The 20,799-nt window shown below is 40.6% G+C and overlaps 3 protein-coding genes and 1 non-coding gene across 4 annotated transcripts; all 4 read right to left on the bottom strand.

Annotated features, from left to right (window-relative positions):
* Positions 1–3,318, bottom strand: snapc2 (small nuclear RNA activating complex, polypeptide 2). The gene is made up of 7 exons (XM_057028743.1): positions 2,938–3,318; positions 2,481–2,651; positions 2,172–2,307; positions 1,995–2,061; positions 1,390–1,844; positions 1,115–1,203; positions 1–635 (listed from the first exon to the last, which is right to left on the bottom strand). Exons 1-7 carry the CDS (start codon positions 3,142–3,144, stop codon positions 309–311), a joined length of 1,452 nt encoding a protein of 483 aa, XP_056884723.1. The 5' UTR covers positions 3,145–3,318; the 3' UTR covers positions 1–308.
* A 159-nt stretch (positions 3,319–3,477) lies between these two features.
* Positions 3,478–3,559, bottom strand: trnal-aag (transfer RNA leucine (anticodon AAG)). Its single transcript has one exon. It is a non-coding gene; the product is annotated as a tRNA-Leu (tRNA).
* A 1,098-nt stretch (positions 3,560–4,657) lies between these two features.
* On the bottom strand, positions 4,658–9,525 carry vgf (VGF nerve growth factor inducible). The gene is made up of 2 exons (XM_057026835.1): positions 9,361–9,525; positions 4,658–8,140 (listed from the first exon to the last, which is right to left on the bottom strand). Exon 2 carries the CDS (start codon positions 8,097–8,099, stop codon positions 6,102–6,104), a length of 1,998 nt encoding a protein of 665 aa, XP_056882815.1. The 5' UTR covers positions 8,100–8,140; positions 9,361–9,525; the 3' UTR covers positions 4,658–6,101.
* A 3,555-nt stretch (positions 9,526–13,080) lies between these two features.
* ap1s1 (adaptor related protein complex 1 subunit sigma 1) lies at positions 13,081–20,253 on the bottom strand. The gene is made up of 5 exons (XM_057026836.1): positions 19,956–20,253; positions 17,471–17,649; positions 15,882–15,990; positions 14,876–15,013; positions 13,081–14,102 (listed from the first exon to the last, which is right to left on the bottom strand). The coding sequence occupies exons 1-5, from the start codon at positions 19,956–19,958 to the stop codon at positions 14,055–14,057; spliced, it is 477 nt and encodes a 158-aa protein (XP_056882816.1). The 5' UTR covers positions 19,959–20,253; the 3' UTR covers positions 13,081–14,054.
* Between the last annotated feature and the right edge of the window lie 546 nt (positions 20,254–20,799).

The raw sequence follows: 20,799 nt of genomic DNA on the forward strand, positions 1-20,799 counted from the left end.
GCCAGTAGAAAATAAGTTTAATTCATGTTAAAATGTAAACTTCTTTTGCGTCATTTTTCAAAACTATGTAATATGTCCTTTCACCCCTGTAGTTTTGGTCGATACTCAATCGTTGGGACAATTGAGAGGAATCATTCATTATGTATATAGCTTTAATTTTTATACAAATACATAAATATAATATTGCGTAATAACTTCTATTATATTCAACACAGGAAATTATTGAAAATAATCCAAACTCTGCGACTGTTTCTAAGATACTGAAACCAACACGCAATAAATCAATATGAACATAAAAGCAGCAGGAACTACTTGCGCCTCAACATCTCCAAAGGGATCATAAAGGGGTTGAGAGGGGGGGGGCTGAATTCTGTCACATCTGCATTGCTGGACTGCTTAGGGGTATTTTGGGTCCGCGATGACTCATTTGGCTGCGTTTTCTGTCCTCCACCAGCTGCCACATCGCCCAGATCAGCCGCGGCGGCGGCGTCTTGCTGCCCCGCGGTCTCGTTTCCAGCTGGGCCGCTCCCCGTCCCCGTCTCTGTCTCTGTCTGGCCAGCAAACGTGCGCCTCAGCGCCTCCAGCATCTCTTTTGCATTGCTGGAGTGAGCAGGGGAAGACAGGCACTTGTACACCTGAAGATGAGGAGCACAACTGTAAATGTGTGTGTGTGTGTGTGTGTGTGTGTGTGGAGACATCAGGGGGAGGGAGACATCGGGTAGGACAGAAAATCTGGACTAGATGGGACGGGATTGTTCTGCATTAATAGCAATGTTTACTTCCATTACTGGGTTTGTTCTCTAGTCCCTCCAGGAAATAGACGGTGAGGATTTGGGATGGAACATGCCGATCACCTGTGCTGCTAAAAACGTTTCATTTTCATTCATTTTTGTTCCCAGAAGTTGCAGCATGTCAGTGTTGTTTACTTCGTAACACAAATAAAATGTGTGACTCGGGAATGTTTTATGAGTTTGAAATAAAACCAGACCGCAACTTATTTCCAGGACATTCTGAGCAGAATCCAATCTGATCTATTTTTTCTTCCAGGCCACGTGCACGTTTTTTAAAAGCTCCTGCTATTTCATGAGAAATGGTGCTGTGCACACACCCTTACCTGGAGGAGATGCTTGTACAGTTTGTCGCAGTCGAGATGTGGCAGCTCCTCTGGGAGAGACATCAATAGATCCAAGACTATAGCGCTCTCTAGAGGACAAGAGGAAAAAAATCAACCAGGACCAGAACAGTTATTCTGAAAAGACCCAGCAGCCACACAGATTTAAGGTGACCATCGTGTCAAGTCATTTAACAGCAGAAGTAACATGTTAATCACTCAGAATGTTGGCTGTAGACCCACGGTTGGAGGTCATGAGTGGTGGGGGACTGTCTTACCCATCGCCGTGAGATGACACTCCCAGTCAGGCTTGTGTATCATACTCAGGTAGCGATATATCTTTTCAAAGTCCACTACGCATTTGACGCCAAGCATTCTGGGACTGTCTGTAGTGGCATATTTGCTGGTGCGCCCGAACCGGGCGTGAGCTGCTGCTGCCGATGGGGAAAGCGCTGTCGCAGGATTACAGGTCGCGTGTGAAGGCGAGACACTGGAAACTGGCGTTGCACTGGTGGCTGGAGGTGGGGCCGTGCCAGGACCGGGTGAGGAAGATGCTGGGGTAGCGGCAGCAGTTTGCTGATGGGCCGACGGCTGCTGGACTGTAGAACTGTCAACGCTCTGTGTCGTCGCTGAGGGGGAACGGGGGCTTTTTTCAGCTGCCGGTGAAGGTGCAGCGGACTGAGATGTGGGGGGGTTGCAGGCCTCAACCTCCCTCCACTGTTCACTGGTCGGGCTGCGTTGTGCAACCAAAAAAAGGAAAAAAAGTTGAAAGAGGTCATGATCCAGATTTATTTTCCCACGGATTTTTCAAAAACAAATCGGGTTCTTCATCCAGAAATTTCACCGATCTTACAATTGAATCATTTTTAGAGCATTCGCTCACTTGCCAAACACACGATGCTTTTGTGCAGTAGCTAGCCTGCTAGTAACTAGATATTCCAGTAAATATTCTAAAAGTAACATATATATATATATAGATAGACTTGGACAGGGGCCTTAAAGAGGGCCCGCCAGGGGCTTCAGAAATTGGAGGGAAGATGACAAAAAAACAGACACCTACCTGGAAAAGGCGCATGCGGTACTGGTCTGAGAGGAACCGTGCGCCCAACAAGATGGGTGGTTTTGGGTGGTTTGTGTACGTGGGGAGGGTCGGAGTTTTCCAGAGTACAAGGCTCCGTAGATGAAACCATCAGCATCTGAGTAAACAACAAAAACACAGGGGGGGGAATGATAATAATAATAATAATAATAATAATAATAATAATAATAATAATAATATAATAATAATAATAATAATAGAGGCACGCAATTCATAATTCACGTTTGTGACATTTTACTGCCAACATGGCAACTGCATTGATTATAATACCTGAGAAAAGGCGGTGGAAATGTGTTCTTCAAGGTTTCCAGTGACAGAAAACGCCATGTCTTTCCAAATCTCAATCGGCTTTCTTAAATTCCTCTGTGATTTCCACTTGCTCAGCTCTTGCAATGCACCTGCTATCACTTTATCCTTTAGTGATTCCACCACACACTCAATCTAGACAAAAGAAGAGGCAGAGTTTGACAGCCATGTGATTTTATAGCAAGGTCAAAATAAAAGAAATAATAAAATTTAAGACAGAGATCATCAACCGAGTCCGACAAGACCCATAAACCACGGCCGGGTTTTCTATCCTACCAAGTACACAACTGAAGCTAAGCTTTTGCAAAGAAAACTGGGAGCAGGTTACCTGCTAGGAAATGACAAAAACCTTTCAACAAATAACATTAATGTCGTTATAGAAGTTTCATTGTCAATATCTTCTCAACACGTTAAAACGCACCTCTGACACGGACCGGGTAACGATGCTTTTTTGTAAGAAAGCGTAATCGATGTCGACGTTTCCTCCAGTGGTCTTGCCGAGAATTCTCAGGGCTTTAAGGAGCTTCTTCTTCTCCGGCTGCTGCCATTTAGACAATAAATTGCGTGATCCCAATCTTTCCTCCAGGCTCCGATCCACTTTAGCTCGTTTACGAGGTGGCGGCTTCATTTCACCTTAAACAACACTCACAGTTATTCAATATCAGTAGCGCACACAACAGCCGAGCTCCACTAAGTATCTTCGAGCCAACAGTTTAGCTACAATAAAATATATTGGATGAGCCAGAACACAGAGGTGTTGTGTACCTCCTTCTCTAGAAACGTCAATAAGACTTCCGTCTCTTCTTCTACTACTACTTTTACTTCTTCTGGGGTTTTTTGCGACTGGCAACCATCTCGTTGGTGAATTACTGCCACCTTCCGGACTGGAGTGTGAAGGACAAAAATGGTGGTTTCTTTGATTCTGAAGCTACGTGTACATGCTTCATTTTTTAAAAAAACATGGCAGCGGTGGGATTCGAACCCACGCCTCCGAAGAGACTGGAGCCTTAATCCAGCGCCTTAGACCGCTCGGCCACGCTACCAGTGGAGTACACGTTTTGCCGAGGGCAGAATTTGAGATGCGGATTGGCTACTTAATTTTGAACTCAAACGTGATTGACTGCCCTGTCCAACATTGCTCCTACAAAAATTAAACATATTTGAAATAATATGTAATCGGTAACAGTAGTATCTGCAATATTAGTTGGTTGAACAACTGAGGTTTTTGAAGCGCCTTATTTCTTCTACTTGTCAAAAAACCTGGCGTGATAATAAGATGTTCTGGCTAAAGCTATTGCAACAGCTATGCTTAGATACAACACATACACCAAAGTACCATATGGCATTAGTCAAAAAACATTGAAATCACAACAACAATTTCAATATACACTGTTAAGAATTGTATTACTCCTACACCCAGAATCATCATCTAAAGAAACCACTACTTGGCTATGCATTAAAAAATTAATTACTTATTCTCTAATTGTACTGTTTTTTTTCTTTCTCTTTGAAGTCGCTATGCTCAGCCTCATGTGCATAGATGTGTGTATTAGACAGATGGGATATACAGTATATGCAGTGTAAGTGTTTTCTATCTCTCACTGTGTGTGTGTGTGTGTGTGTGTGTGTGTGTGTGTGTGTGTGTGTGTGTGTGTGTGTGCACGCTCTGCAGTGGCTGCATGATGATGTTGGTAGATGAGTCACCCAGTCCTCACCACGTGACAACATGAATCACTGCAGCTCTCCTCTATGTGCATTACTGCAACTATTAACCAGTCTTCTCCTTAGCCATGTTTCTTTTCCCCCCGATGCTGTGCCATCTCTTTATCTTCTGTCCTTGTTGCATGCATTTGTTTTTTCAATATTTAATTTGCTTCCACATCAACAAATCCCTGTGTTAATTTTGAATACTCTGCCTTATTGATTGCCTCAAAACAGTCAGTGTTTAGCGAAGATCATCAATGAACTGAAAATCCGTTTAAGCAGAATCAAATACTCAGTTTGATATCGCTCTATACATTTGCAACTTTCCCATGTGACATTGGCGTTATGACCATGACTAACACTTACTGTGAATTAAGTTGTTTGTGGCAATGTTTGCTCCCTTCTCTCACAAAAAAATCTATCGTGTCACCATAAAGTGTCTTTTTTTTAAATTACTTTATTGGGTTCACTGTGTATAGCAAAAGACATGCGCATACTTACATCCAGCAACGCATGTTTATTATGATGTTACAACACAATCATTGACAGCACTTTTCAGGACCACGAATGTCATTGCTCTTTTTTTAAAAGTTTTTTTTTGATTGTTGCTTCTATATCTTCAATAGTGTTTTTTTTTTTTTCAAATACAAATAAACATACATGCAGACAGTATTCTCCCTCCCTTGGTCTGTCTTGTCAAATCTCAGCTTTTCTCTTATTGTCTTTTTCTCTGAAATTCCCTGCTTAATGAAAAAAATATATATTAAAAAATTATAAAATACTTTCATTCAGTGTACATCTGACATAATATTGCACTGAGAGTGAGAGTGCTGCAGAGATTTGGAGGTTACCATAAATGTCCAAAACATTGAGGAAACCAAACTGCATCATCACCTCCTGACCCCTGTGAAATATGAATAAAATGTCTTATAAAAACTATTATGGGGGAACTCTCAGCACTCCATCATCCATCCAAGCATTTTAACATTATGGTTTAAATGTCACCTGAACATACACAAACAATTGTCATGTGCCATGAAATTAAAGGAAAAAGGAAAAAAAATTGCACTTTTTCCCCCCAGTGCTATAAACAGATGTGGTAGAACGTCCTGATACATTTGGTTTATCCTCAACATGAGATGGGAAAACAACAGCAGCCTGTTACATGTGTTATGTAAAAAAAAGGAGCTTAACTCTAAAAAAAAAAAAAAAAGCAGTGTTTTGCCAGGGCCGGTTACCATAGCAACAAAGGGATTTAAGTTGAATGCAAAGCATGAGTCATCTTTTACAGCAATGTGATATTTTCTATATAATGCAAGTGAGTATATATTAAATGGGAAATATGGCATAAAACTAGATTTTATAATTACATTTTCATATTAAAAACACACTGGAAACTGGACTCTGATGTCATTTTATGATACTCCTGAAGGTGGGTTGGGTTATTTTTCTACCCAATATATATGAGATGTCTGCTCCCAGTGGCCAACATTTAGTAAAATAGCTAAAATAAGGAAAGTGGATGTTACAGAAGTATGCTAAAACTATCTTTAATGCAAGAAACAACATAAGACTGCCCTCCTGTAATAGTGCTGCAAACCATAGCAATGGAGAACGCCATGCTTGTTATTTAATGGAAATGTTCTAGCAAGAAAAAAATTTGACAGAGCAGTTGTCATGAACATCCTCATTAACATTATTCAGCCCATCAGAAAAGTCTTTTGTAAAGTCCTGGTCCGAAAACATCCGGTCAAAACAGGAGAAAGAAACTTGTTACAGTTGTAAAACAAAACCAAACACCAGTAGAAGAAAACTGAAAGGGTACTGTTTCCTGTCTGTCGTTTTTCTATTCCTTGTTCTTGTATGCCATTTAGTCACTTTTCAGTCAAATTCATTTGCCATCGCTGGATGGGCCGACGCCGAGTAATAATACTTCTTCAGTTGTGGAGGGATCGCAGGTACTGGGGGAGGATAACGGGGTCTGAGAATTGGCTGAAACGTCCACGGATAGAATGGGTGAGGGTAGCGGCTGAAGTAAGGCTTTCGTTGGAAGCTTGTAGGGGGGGATCTGGGTGGGGGACGGACCCAACTGTAGAGGTGTTTTTTAGGGACGTTATAATAAGATTCATCCTGGGAGTTTCCCTTGAAGTTATTGCTGCTCTGAGAAGATTGAGAACTGTAAAAACGAGGTTTGGATCTTAGAGGGGGAGGGAAAAAGTAGGGGTACACCGGATAGGGGGTTCTCTGATAGTAAGAATAGGGGTAAAATGGGTAGTTGGGCTTGAGTGATTTGATCCAGAATTCTTGTTTTAATGGGTTTAAAGTCTTGGGCTGATTTCTATTGGCAAGTAGAGGTTTTGGAAGATTGCCCCAGATATCTGGTGATTTTGAAAGGGGTCTGTCTCTGAACCAGGCTTTGAGTTGACTGAGTGCTGGAGACGGAAATTTAGAGACAGGAGGTCGGTTCTGTTCAGTTGAAATCGGGATTGAAGTTAAAACATGTTTAGAAGAGAAGGAGGGAGGCACGATGTTTGGTTGCTGATGGAATACCCCAGAGGGCATGTCCTTCTTTTTCTTCTTCTCCACATCACTGATGATATCCACCACATCATCGGCAGGGAGATGAAGCTTGCTGGAAATCTCAATCAGCTTGTCGATTGTTTGCGGATCAATATCGTTCTCCTCTGCCACCTCCTGTTCCTCATCAGAACGCTTGTCCTCCATGGCATTGGAGCTGTGCTTCTTGTTCCCGTTGCCTTGCTTTCCCATGTATCGCAGCAGCATGTCAGAAGCGATATCTGCTAGTTTCTCCTCCTCCATCTTGGCCCTCTGCGCTTCAGCGGCCTGCCTCCTCATCTCTTCTTGCTCCGCTTTAGCGCGCGCCTCCTCCTCCTCAGGGCTCAGCGCGTCCTCGTTGTCATTCTCCTCTGGTTCATCATCTGCGAGTAACTCTTGCTCAACTGAATTTTGGAGCTGCTCTGTCTTACCCCCATCATAATTATTATTCTCAAACTCATCCATAAAGTTGCTGCCGAATGTTGGGAAGTTTAGGGCTTTCTGTGTCTCCTCTTGCCATTTTAGTTTCTTCTTCGTCATTGCTAGGTTGTTGCCTTTGTTCAGTGGTATAACATCATTGTAGCTACTATAATCTCTGATGTCTCTCTCATTTTGCTCTAAACTTTGCTCCCTCTTAGTGACAGTGTTCAAACGGGGAAATACTTGCATCATGGTCTCAAGACTCTTTAGCTCCTCGGGGCTGAGCTGTTCCTCCTCTTCATTGCTGTCAGGGCCTTCCCGGGGTGAGACGTCTTGCTGACTTTCCACCCCTTCCTCTGGACCTTTGGGTAGCTGCTCCATTTGAACATGGATGTCCTGGCTTGTGGTGCGACTAGTCACCTTCTCAGTTACTTTCTCTTCTTCTTCCAGGGCTTTTTTCAACTCGTTTTCCCTCTCTTTGTCTTGCTCCTTCCCTTGTGCAGCTAACATCAACTCTAACTCCAGTTGCCTGTCTCGGTCAGCTCTCTCCATTATTGGCACATCTTGGTTTACATATTCTTTATCACCCTCCACTGTTTCAACCTTCACATCCTCCTTTTGCTCTTTGCCGTCCCTCTTTTTTGCTACTTGTGAATGATTCAGTGACTCCACCAAAACTGCTGCTAATGTTTGGGGATCCATATCTTTAAAGAGGTCCTCCTCCTCCTCCTCCTTATCTTCTTTCTTTAATGTCTCCAACAACCTAGGGAGAGTATCTGTGTGTGGGTCATTGACATTCCCAGGGATACGGTTTGGGTTGGGCATGGCCAGATGAAGACAGGATGATCCTGTCAGGATGATGAGGATGGAAAGGGCACTTGAGGCATCATGGGGCCCAATCATTGCCGCTCACAGTAGGACTGGTGATTAGTTGTGATGTGGACCTAAAGATTGGACAAAACACTGTTACACACTTTTGGCAACTATTTTTTAAGTACTCAGTTGTATTTTAATTTGTTATATTTGCAGTTGGTTTTCACTTAAACCTTTAATAGATAGTGGTGATTACTATGGACAACAATTTGAGTGGCTTTTCCTTAAATTTGACTGTCTACGTGTCTATGTACACCTATACATATACATACACAAAAACAACGACGCTGTGATGCTAGGAGTTGGAAAACCAGTCAATAATGACTGTTGATCCAAATTATTTGTAATGTTTTTTCTACTCTCAATTATTATTTGTCACAGTAATTTCATTGTTTACCCATCCATCAATCCATTTAATAAATCCATTTTAAAAACAAAAAAAAGATGTTTATTTAATTGTATATACATTCCAAAGGGGCCTGGACTGAGGTTTCTATCAATTGTGCAAGCCATTATCAAGATAAGAAGCTTCTAATATGACAGACTTCCTTCTATATAGATTAAAGAAAAAATCAACATGATAGTGTCACTTCTCATCCCCATAAAAGAAGAACCGGTCCTTTGACCTGAAACATTTTTTTGTTGTTGTTTACATTGGAAAGAGATTTAAGGAACAAAAAAAGAATAAAATTCTGCAAACCTAACTCCACTTCCTCGGTTAGAATGAACCATTAAAGATAACAATCGGTTTTCTGCAGACATTTTACAGAACAACGGACCAGAATCAGATCATTTACATGGTTATATGTTCGTGCACAAAAAGACCTACTGACGCAGCTTCACTCTGTGATTTGCATTGTTTCCCCCCCTCTTTTTTGTGCAAAATAAGCTGCAACGGTGATGGCGGAAAATGACGCTAATTTCGTGCACAACGGTGTTGAAGAGGATAATGACGATGGGGGAGAATCACGTGAACAATCGCAGTCGCCACAGGTGTAATGACCAATAAAGCTCAATTAGACCAATTAGGAGGAAAAATACACATAAACATTGTTTGACTGTAAGAGCAGAGAGAAGTAAAAAAAAAATTGTCAAAAAAAATTAACATAAAATACATTATTAAATTAGAAATTGTATTATCCAAACTGATTCAACTAAGATTTTATTTTTTTTGCTCCGCCTTTGTTTACATGAATTTGTGGAAGATTTGTTAAACAATCCACAACAGGACCCTTATAATGAAAATACACCTTGATGCGATGAACACAAAAGACATAAAGTTTACACTTACTTTTAGTTCAGCGGGGGAATTCCGCCTTTTTTCTCCTCGTGCACATTGAAATCGCGGAGTCTCACGCAGACCTCTGTTTCTGCGCTTGTGGCGTCACTGCTGGAGTTTCTCTCCTCCGCTTCTTTTGGGATTCCTATTCTCTCTCTCCCTCCCTCCCTATACTTCGGCGGTGGTTGCAGCTGTTTCAGATCCCTGCCCTCCCCATTCACGTGCTTCCCGCGTCAGCAGTCCCCATTGACGTCACTGGGCTGAGTTCCGTTCACAAGATTTTCTCCGCAAACCCACCCACCCACGCCGCCAATTAGCTGCAGTGCTGGAGCAGCTGGATGAACTGGAGAAGGGGGGAGCGATAGCAGGTTTTAGAAGGTTTCACCTCGGTAACCTACTCAGCCCATTGGTTCATCTGTAAAAATAAACCTATCCATTCCATAAAAAAGGATCAGGAAGATGCAGTAAAATGCACCCGTAATGGAACGTGCACATCAATCCAAAGAATATGCATCCGCAGTTAAACCAGTCATTTATCATCATATATTTGTACAACATGTTTGACGGCCAACCAAGATGTGCCGATAAGACTGTATAACGTCCGTGGGCAGGAAGGAGTGGCGGTATCTGTCAATCACAAAGCACAGGTGGAGAGTCCTGGAGGAGGTCGGACAAGTCCTCCAACATGGCCGACAACTTAGCTATATCGGCCTCCTCTCTCTGACCACTACTGAGTCCAAGAAGCAGCCCCAGAAACATGTGTATGACAATGTAAGGATCATAGTGGAGCTACAAGTTTAAGCCGTTTAGTCATACTGACCTGAAAAACAAAGTATTTCCCAGTTTAATCAGAACAATTTATCAAGAGCTAGAAATGATTTGTAATACACATACATTTCGTTATCTGTTACGTACATTTAGACAAAGACGTTATTAGTTATAAGGGGCCACAGACAGTAACATTTCCACTGTACAAGCCCCTTGTGGGCGAATAAGAAACTGTTGTTTTGTAAAAGACATTTGTGCCGATGTTCTCACTGGACCCTGGTATGAACCAGTTCTGGCCACAGGCCATGTTTGACATCCTCGATTGACCCTCTTGATGTTTCCTGGATGTTCCAGGGCCAATAATGTGCTCACCAGTGGGAGCAGGTGGAAGGTGTCCACTGTCTCCGGGCGAAACGTCAGCAGCCTTCAATCCAACCCATCAGGTGGTTTCTGTGTTCAGTGAACGTGTGTAGGATCAAAAATTGGCATCTCTTTAGAATTTGGGTTAAATTAAGAGCTGCTGCTGTAATATCGTGTAATTCTCTCTGTATATTTGTGCTGTTAATGTTTCAAGGTAAAATTCAATATTGATGCTCTCATCAGCCGGGAAGACCATCATCTACAAATGGACCTGCTGCTGTACATACGACAGCAAAATGGAAAAAAAGCCAAGTCCCAGTTGCTCATGGAACAGATCAGAAATAACACCAATCATTTTATTTAAAACCATTTATTTTTTTATTTTTTTTTAGAAAATTACATTCAGACACTGAGTGACCTTTAAAGTTTTCCTGGGACACAAAATCAATCAACTTAAACAGGTTTAAGATGTATTTTACAGCACAAAACCACAGCCCGCTCTGATTTAACAATGCAGCAATTAAAATTTGAGCCTCAATTAGCTTCTGTAGATTTATTTATAAAGAATAACGTGCCAAAACTGAATAAAACAACTGCAACCACAATAAAATATTAACATGTCGCAGAATAAAAAGTCGACTCCAAATTCAAAACCATTTCTTTTATCCTCATAGCGATTTTGTGTTTAGTACCGACAGGTTCTATTCCTGACATCGCATCGCTCGGCTCGTCACACTAAGAAATACCAACTAAATACAGCATTTTTCCCTTGCTCTTCGATAGGTGGCGTTCCAACTGTCCAGGATGCCTGAATTGCAAATCCATTGGCTATTCGTGCTTTTATTAGATTTAAAATCTGCAAAAACATGAGCCCTTATTTAAAATAAACTACAGAGATTGTTCCAGGAGAGCACGTATAGAAGTTCTCTAGCAAATATGCTAATCAGTAGACCACGGTCAGTCTGACCAGAAGAACTCTGACAGAGTTAAGAGAGTTCTATACTAAGAGTAAAGGGGAGAAAACGCCTCACTGGGATGTATGTTAGGACCACTGTCCTTTTAATCAAGATACATGTTATTAAATATTCACAATGTTATTAAATATAAGTGGTTGATTAACGTTCGTCACAGAGAGCATAAGGTATAGATTTTGTTTGGATCCTTAATGTGCGTGACTGCTAACAGGTGCATGTCCTTCCCTTTATCTCACAAATCTTTGGCTCTGACCTTATAAAATCTGTCCTAGAGCCTAACTCTTATTCCTGTGCTTCTCCTAACCTGGAGTAATTATTTTTACTGCTACTGACTTGATATTTTCTTGATGTGAAATATATTAACTAGTTTAATCTTACTAAGGAGATGGGTTGACACCTGCCTGTGTGACTAATGTATGTTTCTAAGAAACACACAAGCAAAGACTACTGCATAGAAATAGTTTAGTCAGCTTCATCACCCGAGATTTTTTTTTCTGTAGGAGTAGAAGAGATTAAAAATGACATTAAATATTTAAAATGTGGGCTGCTTGAAATGAACAAATCAAAGCTAGCGAAAAAAATACTTACATTAGCTACGTTCTAATTTCTGAAACTTGCTAATATCCAGTCCAACTGAAGATGAAAGATTCTCATCTTTGACAGTATTCACATACCGTCAAATAAAGATGATAGATAAAACCTTGTTGTACCTCCATGCCTTTAAAAACCAAATAAACCAAATCTAGATATTTTGTTTTATCAATGAATCTCTCCTGCTAAAGGATCTCGTTAAATGTTACTTGATTCACTCTTGACGACATTAAATGGACTTGAATCGTTTCAGTGAAAGAAACTGCAGTATTATCAGGTTACAACATCTTAGAAATAAGGAGTTTCTGGCATGTATAAATGTGCACACGGCTAACTCTGACTTAAAATGAGAACGGAGCGCAGACATTAATGTGGAAGCCATCAAGGATCAATTCCTTCTCTTGTGGAGGTGGTGCACCAGTGTGGTGAGGCGTCATATGCTCAGAGCTACATTCACACGAGTGACAATCGTACAGCGTTGGCACAGGTCACAGGGAAGCTTTCGCCTATCTGTCGGTGTTCATAACCTTTGACCCCGTTTGTTGCCGACTTCTTTCAAATTGGGGCTTCGCATCATGCCCAAGGACACTTCGGCACATAGGCAACAGGTCTCAGATTATCTGCTCATTACACTCCATCGTATTTGAACCTGATCAATTTAACATGTCCCATCACTGAAAGGTTCAGTTTCATCAGTAGTAGTTTCATTGCAAACACACGGTCAAAAACTCTCAGCAGTTTACATTCAATGATGTTGCCGTACTGCAGTTTTAAAAAGCACGTCGCTTAAAGCAAAAGACACGATATGAGTTCAAACGGGTGTGGAAGCCAGTCCTCCAGGGCTGAACCCAACAGTTCCGGGTAGGTCAGAAAGCCCGGTTGGATCACGGCCCTCTGGGACTGGGTTCCGACATCCAGCCGTTACAGTAAAAGCACTTATACAGGACCTTTTTTCTTGTTTTGAACTGCTCATAACAGCATTTCCAAAACAACTTTGAAATAAATAAAACCTTGTAAAATGACCCATGTAAAAACACAATGATAATCAACAGTTTTATACTATCACCATCATATTGTCCCCTTTTACTAGACTCGATTCCATTGAGCATGGCGTACAATATTTTCATGTTATTCTTTGGTTCATTACAATCCACAGCTCAGGTTATTACACACTTTTCATCATTTCAGTTTTAGAAGAGCCAAATGTCTGTTATTGAACATAAATTGGTGCTCTGAAGCAATAGTATAAACATCTAGAGGAAAAAGGCTCTAAAATTTCTGCTTTTCCACTGTGAAATCTGTAATTTATATTAATATTTCTGTCTTAATTTCAACACATTCAAGTATTTCTTATTAATGTAGATTGTTATGTTAAACAGTCTACCTTAAAAGATGAATTGGTGCAATCTAGTTATTCAATTTAACTGAAAACTGCTAGAACATATTCTAAATCCCACAAATTACTCTCTTCACTTTAATTTTTACTTTAAATAAAAAGGCTTTGTAAAAATCCATATATGTGAGGGTGACGACCACGAGGGATATATATATATTGCAAAAAGACTATAAATAGTTACGGCCTTTTCTGGATATTGTTGATAACAAAAAAGACCAAACATTACAGATCTAATTTAAATGATGACAAAATCCTGTATATTTATTTTTTTATAAAAACCATTAGGTTTATGATGTCAATAGAGCCATTTTGCTCCCTCTCTATCAGCATGATACAGACATCCATATGCAAATACGAGCCCCCAAATTTTAATGAGCCCTTCAAATCTCTAAAAATTCCCCTGCAAACACGCGGCATATTTAAATATCCAATTCTCTCCCTGTCACAGTAACACATGCACACACAGAGATAAAAGATCAGTTGTTGCCAGAATCTTTCATTTTCAGTTGCTCCCCCCAGAGGTACAGACCAACAGGACCGATGGCGTCGGTCCGATGGCGTCCTACCGTCCCTCCAGCCCTCTGCTCGGGTTTGTACTGTCTCTCAGAGCCGCTGTGCTATGCCAGGCCCATCTCCTCCAACACGCTCCTGGGCGATTCGTCCTCCTGTGAATGAAAACCAGAAAGACTTGAAAAGAGCGGCGTGTATATACGGCCAGGTGGGCTGCAGAGACCGTCGCCATGTTTATATTAATGTGTGACAGTCTGACATCAACATGCTGACAAACACGGTGGTAAACATTGGGAAAAACATGGAAGCTAACGGTAGTGTTCAAGACTAGAATCAGTGATGACAACTAAAACTGATGATTGCATTTTTCTCCCCCCCCCTTTTACACCATGACAGGTGAGACTTTGCCAAACACCAAACCTCCCAAGTTCTTGAATTAGATACTTTTAGAAGTAAACTTTGTACCAGAATGACTATACAGGAGCACCTCATGATCCATTTCTGCATCAACAGTCAAATACAGCCGAGGCGTTGCTGTTCCATTCCAGTGCTTTTGGAATTCCAGCACAAGGACACCTCATCCGGAAAGATTTTGAGTGAGGAAAAGGGTTTAAATTCTGGCTTTACTCTTTAAAATTTCTCAGAATTAAAGAAAGTGGCTCAAACTGCTACCAAGAATTATCAAAGCTTTGGTTGACAAATCCAAATTAAAATACTGTTTTGTGAAGTCATGGTTCAACCTGTGCTCTTTGCATTATTTAAGGTCTGAAACGACCCTTTGATGTCGTACCCTAAATGACAATAGTTACTAGATCATCTGTATTTCTGTTAAAATCAAAATGGTCTCTCCCTACGTCCTCCTACAGAGAAGAGAACTTGATCTTTGTGAGTGGCGGAGCCTCCTAGAGGAGGGTTCAGGCCAGCTTACCTCCTGCAGGAGATCTGCTTGTTCAATGGCCTTCAAGACGCTCTTCTTAGACGTGTCCTGAATCTCTCCTCCCATCAGGAATTCGTCTAAAATGAAGTAGGCCTTTTCAAAGTTGAAGATGATGTCTAGCTCGCACACCTGCACAAACATACACAACGTTCTAAATTCAGCGCGAACATCTGCAGGTCTGGATGCACATGGGTGGTCCCATTATAGTTTATACGGCTCTTTCATTTCATCTGAGGCAGTTTAAAACAGTAATGATGAACATACATCTACCTGTACTCTTCATTCTGTCTGTCCTTGTGATGAGGGCTGTTAGCTACCCTTAATTCAGCCCTGAAGATTTTCACGTCTCTAGATTTCTAGACTTTTACACAGATTGTGAGTCCCAGACGCTCGTCGGGTGACTATTTGTCCAACCCTAAAGTTGGACCTTCGCACAAAACTCAGAATTATTAATTGTTTGAGAGTTTGCAATCCGGATTTTTCAACTGTACTGTGAACTAGATTATTCCGAAAGAGAACCAGCGCCTGTAACTATGGCAACAACACGAGTGTTTGCTCAACGTGTGTTGCAAGCCATTATGTCGTTTTTCTGTTAAAAACAGTTAGTTACCGAATTTGTTCATGAGCCAAACTTGTTTGACCTCTGAGGTCATATTTGATCACGCCAGTATATCTGAGGCCTCCTGCCCATGAGCCGTCACGCTAGCAAATTAGCTAAAGACTTGGTGTTTAAATAACCATGTCTGGTATCTGCTACATTTTTAAAATTGGTCAAAATCCTCTCGTGTGTCCTCAGCCTGGGACAGTCGAAACAGTGTTATTTTTCCCTAAAATAAAATATTCAAACATGTAATTTTATGAACAAACAACTTTTGCCTTTTTAATTGTAACTGTAATTGTAACTCATATTTAACGTTACATTATTGATGAAGAACCGGTTCAACATAACTCAAAAGTTTGAGAAAAAAAAAAAAAAAAAAAGAAGCCAATTACTTACACTGCCAAAGTATTTATCCAGAAGCTCTACAAAGCGGTGGATGACCTCCAGAGTGATTAGCTCATTGTCCTGTTCTTCAATAGCACAGCAGAAGTACAGGCTGGCATACCTGCAGGACACACACACACACACACACACACACACCACACACACACACACACACACACACACACACACACACACACACACACACACACACACACACACACACACACACACACACACACTTTTTCAGATAGGAGTTTTCACTCTGTGGCCCTCAACATGTGTGTTACTCCCCCTCTGCTGCAGGAAATCCCTCTGTGCTCGCCCCCTCACATGCCTTCACACAGGCACTGACACACTCTAGCGTCTTTTTTGACCACCTCTGTCATGCGCTCTGACACACACCGTGTGGGTGTGTAGATCAATAACACTGGAATGCTGGGGCTTCTTTCCACCCACCTCAAGTTTAATATTGCTCAGCCTCCGTATAAGAAGCCAAGGACTTTTATTGGTCTGTGAAGGGTAGAACCAGAATGCAAATGTGCTACGTTACTTTATTTGCTATGTATAAAATACAGTCAGCATGGGATTAAAATATCAGACTAACAGCAACAGTTACAGTAAAATTTATTTCATAACCTTTTTAAAGTAGACGATACTATAAGAGTAGATAATAGAGGGGGAATGATCCATTTATTTCACGATACATGATATTGGGATACAAAACAACATTTTGAAAAAGAATATTAAACCTGGAAAAATAGCCACTTTTATTTGATTTGGTCAACAATACCTGTGTTAAAAGGGTTTTTTATACATATCTTTTAAGTCAACTGTCAATATTTGAACATTTTTCAAGTTTCAAACTGATTAAAAATGAATAAGTAAATGAATAAATAAATCTAGCTTTCCTATTTAAAGTGCCACCCTAGCGTGCAAAAACAAACCAGCTAGTTGAGCCAGTCTGAATCTAGAACTATATAGTTATTAGCTGGTGTTGTTCTCTATATTGTTGTTGTATTTTTGTCTTTATCTTCGTCACCATCAATGTCCACATAAAACCAAAAATACTGCCATACTTAAGATTAATACGTGTCAGGGGGCATCTGCAACAAAGATTTTCCCTTCAGATTGAGACAGGCTGAAGCTAATACCCCCCCCCCCACCAGCAAGGGTGTGTTGCTGCCCCCACAGGTCATGGGAGGAAGTGCAGATCATACACAGTTTACGACGTAGATCGTGTGTTTTTAACTCACGAATCCACAATACATCTCTGACCCTTGACCAGATGTCTCATGATGTTTTAATATCTTGAAAGCTTGTAGCACACTATCTCATCTAAAAATTAATATATTTTACAGAGACATGTCAAGATCATTTGATGAATTGATCTTTTTTACTGACTGAAAAACAGAAAAACATCTCTTAATGGAAATGTTTAAAAAGAAAAAGCATCCAATCCTGCCACAAATCAAGGAGAGAACATAGAGAGTTGATATGAGGAAATTAGCACTGTAACATGGGGGGAAGAAAGCACTTTAACTCCAAAACAGAGAAAGAATGGAAGAAACTCAAAATCTAAAGCATGAGCTACTTTTACTTACCTTTTATAAACAATCTTTAGATCCTTCCACTCAAGGAAGCTGCACATCTTTGGTTTGCGGGCGAGCACGATCTGCATGAGCTCCCTCACCATCTTCTTCTTGTCTCGCTCCGCTGTGGCCGTGTACCATTTCTGTAGCCGCAGCTTTCCCTGGCGGCTGAACAGCAGCATGAAACGCATCTAGACACAAAACAGAACAGAACCAACATTCCAGATTAGTGTTTATTGTCCATAGCTGAAGGAGGTCAGTACTATGGGATCGTTCTTCTAGATGCACTCAACAAGCCAAAGTCCCTGAAAAGTATAGCATAGCATAGCATAGCATGTGTAAAAAATGACTTTACTTACGTAGTCAAATGGATACCTGGAACATCTTAAGACATATAAACAAAAATAGAATTTACATCTCACATCTGCACCTCAGGCTTGTCTGTTTCATTTCAAACTCTGGTGGTTCATGAGGGTTATATAACAAACCTGCTTCAGTGTCTTAAAAAACCCTCCTCAATCTATTAAAGAGGTTTTTTTTACTACATGTAACCGACACTGAATTATTTTATCTTCAACGGGTCCGTTTATGTGTTTCTAGACTGATTTTTATGTGATTTTATTTGTTTCACATTATTTTACCTTTTTAAAAACATGTGCTGTATAAATAAAGTTGATTATTGATCATTACAGCTGTTTCAAAAGACCATATTTACTGCACATCTGCATCTGTTACAACTGACAGCATTAACAACCAAATCTACAGCACAACAAACCTGCTGGTGATGGGCACACGGCCTTGGCTAACTTGGTTTATATTCACAATACTAACACCTGCCTGGATTTGCAGAATTTAATAAATATTTCAGAGGTTGACAATCATATTAGTGGACTTTATACAATAATCAACAGTTGTGTCTCATCACATTCAGCAAAAAAAGAATCATTTTTCAATTTTAGTTGCTGCACTTTATAGTTTCACTCAGGGTTTCATGTGTGTGCATGTCTATAAATTACAATATCATCAAAAAGTTGACCGATTTGTGTAAATCAATTCAAAAAATAAATCACATATACCAGATCAATTACATGCATTTCAAGTGGCTCCTTCTTTAAATATTAATGACTATGTTTTACAGCTAAAGAAAATCAAAATTCAGCATCTCAGAAATTTAAATATACCGGTAGTAAAATGGTTGGATTATGGAGACTCTTGGTTCTCTCAGTGGCCTCTCAGTCTGGTTTAGTTGGCTACACAATCATGTGGAAGACAGCTGACTTATCAGCTGTGCAGGAGACGATCACGACACAAGACACAACAGTGATAAAGAAGCCTGTTGTCAGCGAGCTGTATCTAAACACTCGCCTGGAAATCTGAACGAAAGGTGAAAAACGTGGTAGACAAACGTGCACGGCCGTGGGAATGCTGCAACCTTGAGAGTACCGGGAAAAGAAACCAACTCAAGAACGTGGGTGTGTGTGTGTGTGTGTGTTGGGGGGGGACCATCTGCTGGTGCTCTGTGTTTTATCAGGTAAGAGGTCGGTCCAGCCATCTCCCAGGAGATTTTAGAGAACTCATGCTTCCTTCTGCTGACCTGCTTTATGGAGACACTGGTTTTTACCTGCCCAGGACCAGGAAGACGGGAGACACCAGGACACCAGAGCTACCTGGGCATTCCCCAACTCATCACCTCCATTTGAATGCGTTTTTATCAGCTATAAATTATGATCAAAGGAATAAACACTTTTAAATATATCAGCCTGTGGGTGATGAATCTTTGACATATTGAGATGAATAATGAAACCATTATTTTCAGTATCACAACCATCATAGTGTCAAGGTTTTTTTGTCTGCAAAATTTAGCCAAAAGCCAGAAAAAGCGAATCAACAAGACAGAAAGCAGACTTAAAATGCACCTATAGAAGACCAAGCAGGAACAAAACCCTTGGTTTAAGCAGGAACAGAATCTTTGGTTTAAGCAGGTTCGGAACCTTCGGTAACATGTTAAGGAAACATCGGGCTCGATGTGTAAAATAAGATCTACCCGAGTTTGCTAACTAGTTCCAACGTGATTATAAAGTGCACTATCGTTTACACAGCTGGTTCAAAGGTAACAGAAATACAGCTGAGTAAATTTCATCGAGATCAAGAAAGTTTATTGACTGCACAGCTGTTGACATTGACTAGAACCTGCAGCTAAATGGGACGGTTAGAAGATATAGTCGATTTTATCTTTACTTTTTTATCTTTACTGGATAAAATCTACATTAAATTTTACACTATCGAAAGCCTAGAATTTCGACGCATAATAAGGGACTTTGTTTGTTTTTTAAAATAATTGAAGGCCATTAATCATCACAGGCCTGTTAGCATGCAGGGTACATTAAGAAAGGTAATAGGCAGCGCAGGTGGACACTTCCTGAAACAATACACCTTGTTAGCACTAGCTTAGCATCGAGCTCCTTGCCTTCTCTATGTAAAAGAAGCAGTACTTTACCATTTTTGAAGGGGTTCTAAAACTCTTGCGGGGTTGCAATCTCTAACTACACAGCAACTCAGAAGTTCCAGCCTACACGAATACACCTTCGCTAACGTAGACAGTCCATGCCTGTGTCCGTACCGTTGAAACAGAACCGAACTACTTCCGCCTGCCAGCATGGCCACTTCCGCTTTTGCTAAATTAGCGCTATTTATGTTGTAGTGCTTCGTTTGTGAAACCTTACGACAACTTTGTGATTAAAGCAAACACAAAGGCTGTAGAAAAAAATCAATATTTTTCAGCCATCTCAGTATCCAACTAGAAGTGCATCTGCGAGGCGAACCTGACCAAACTTTTTAAAATCACCTGATCAAAACGATAAATTACGCATATTTGTGACATTGTAGAGAATGCAAAAGTGACCTTTTCCCCTATTTTACCATAACTAAAATATAAACTATATACTTTGCTGTTTAGAAAATAAAAATCTCCAGTCACTTCATATATGACCGGCGTAAACTGTTCTTGTATACTGTTCTGGCAGAGCTTCTCCTGTTCCTCTTTGCAAATGCAGCATATAACCTCGGGGCAGGTGCAGGGCTGCATGGAATGGTTAAAAGTGTCCAGTAGAGGGCGACATCCTACCAATGTTTAGTGGCGCGCCTTCACTTTTACTAGGTTGAGGTCCTAAATGTGTCTCCTTGTACAGTGGGACAAATAAGACCCGCAGAGAACCGACACAGACATGGAGAGTACATGCACACTCCCCATAAAAATCTCTTATTTGAACTCTACATCCTTTTTGACCGTGCAACTCATAGTTGTGAATTCCATATTAATCTATTTTGTTGTAAACAATAAG

The sequence above is a fragment of the Takifugu flavidus genome, chromosome 3, assembly GCF_003711565.1.
Source record: "Takifugu flavidus isolate HTHZ2018 chromosome 3, ASM371156v2, whole genome shotgun sequence".
Classification (NCBI taxonomy): domain Eukaryota; kingdom Metazoa; phylum Chordata; class Actinopteri; order Tetraodontiformes; family Tetraodontidae; genus Takifugu; species Takifugu flavidus.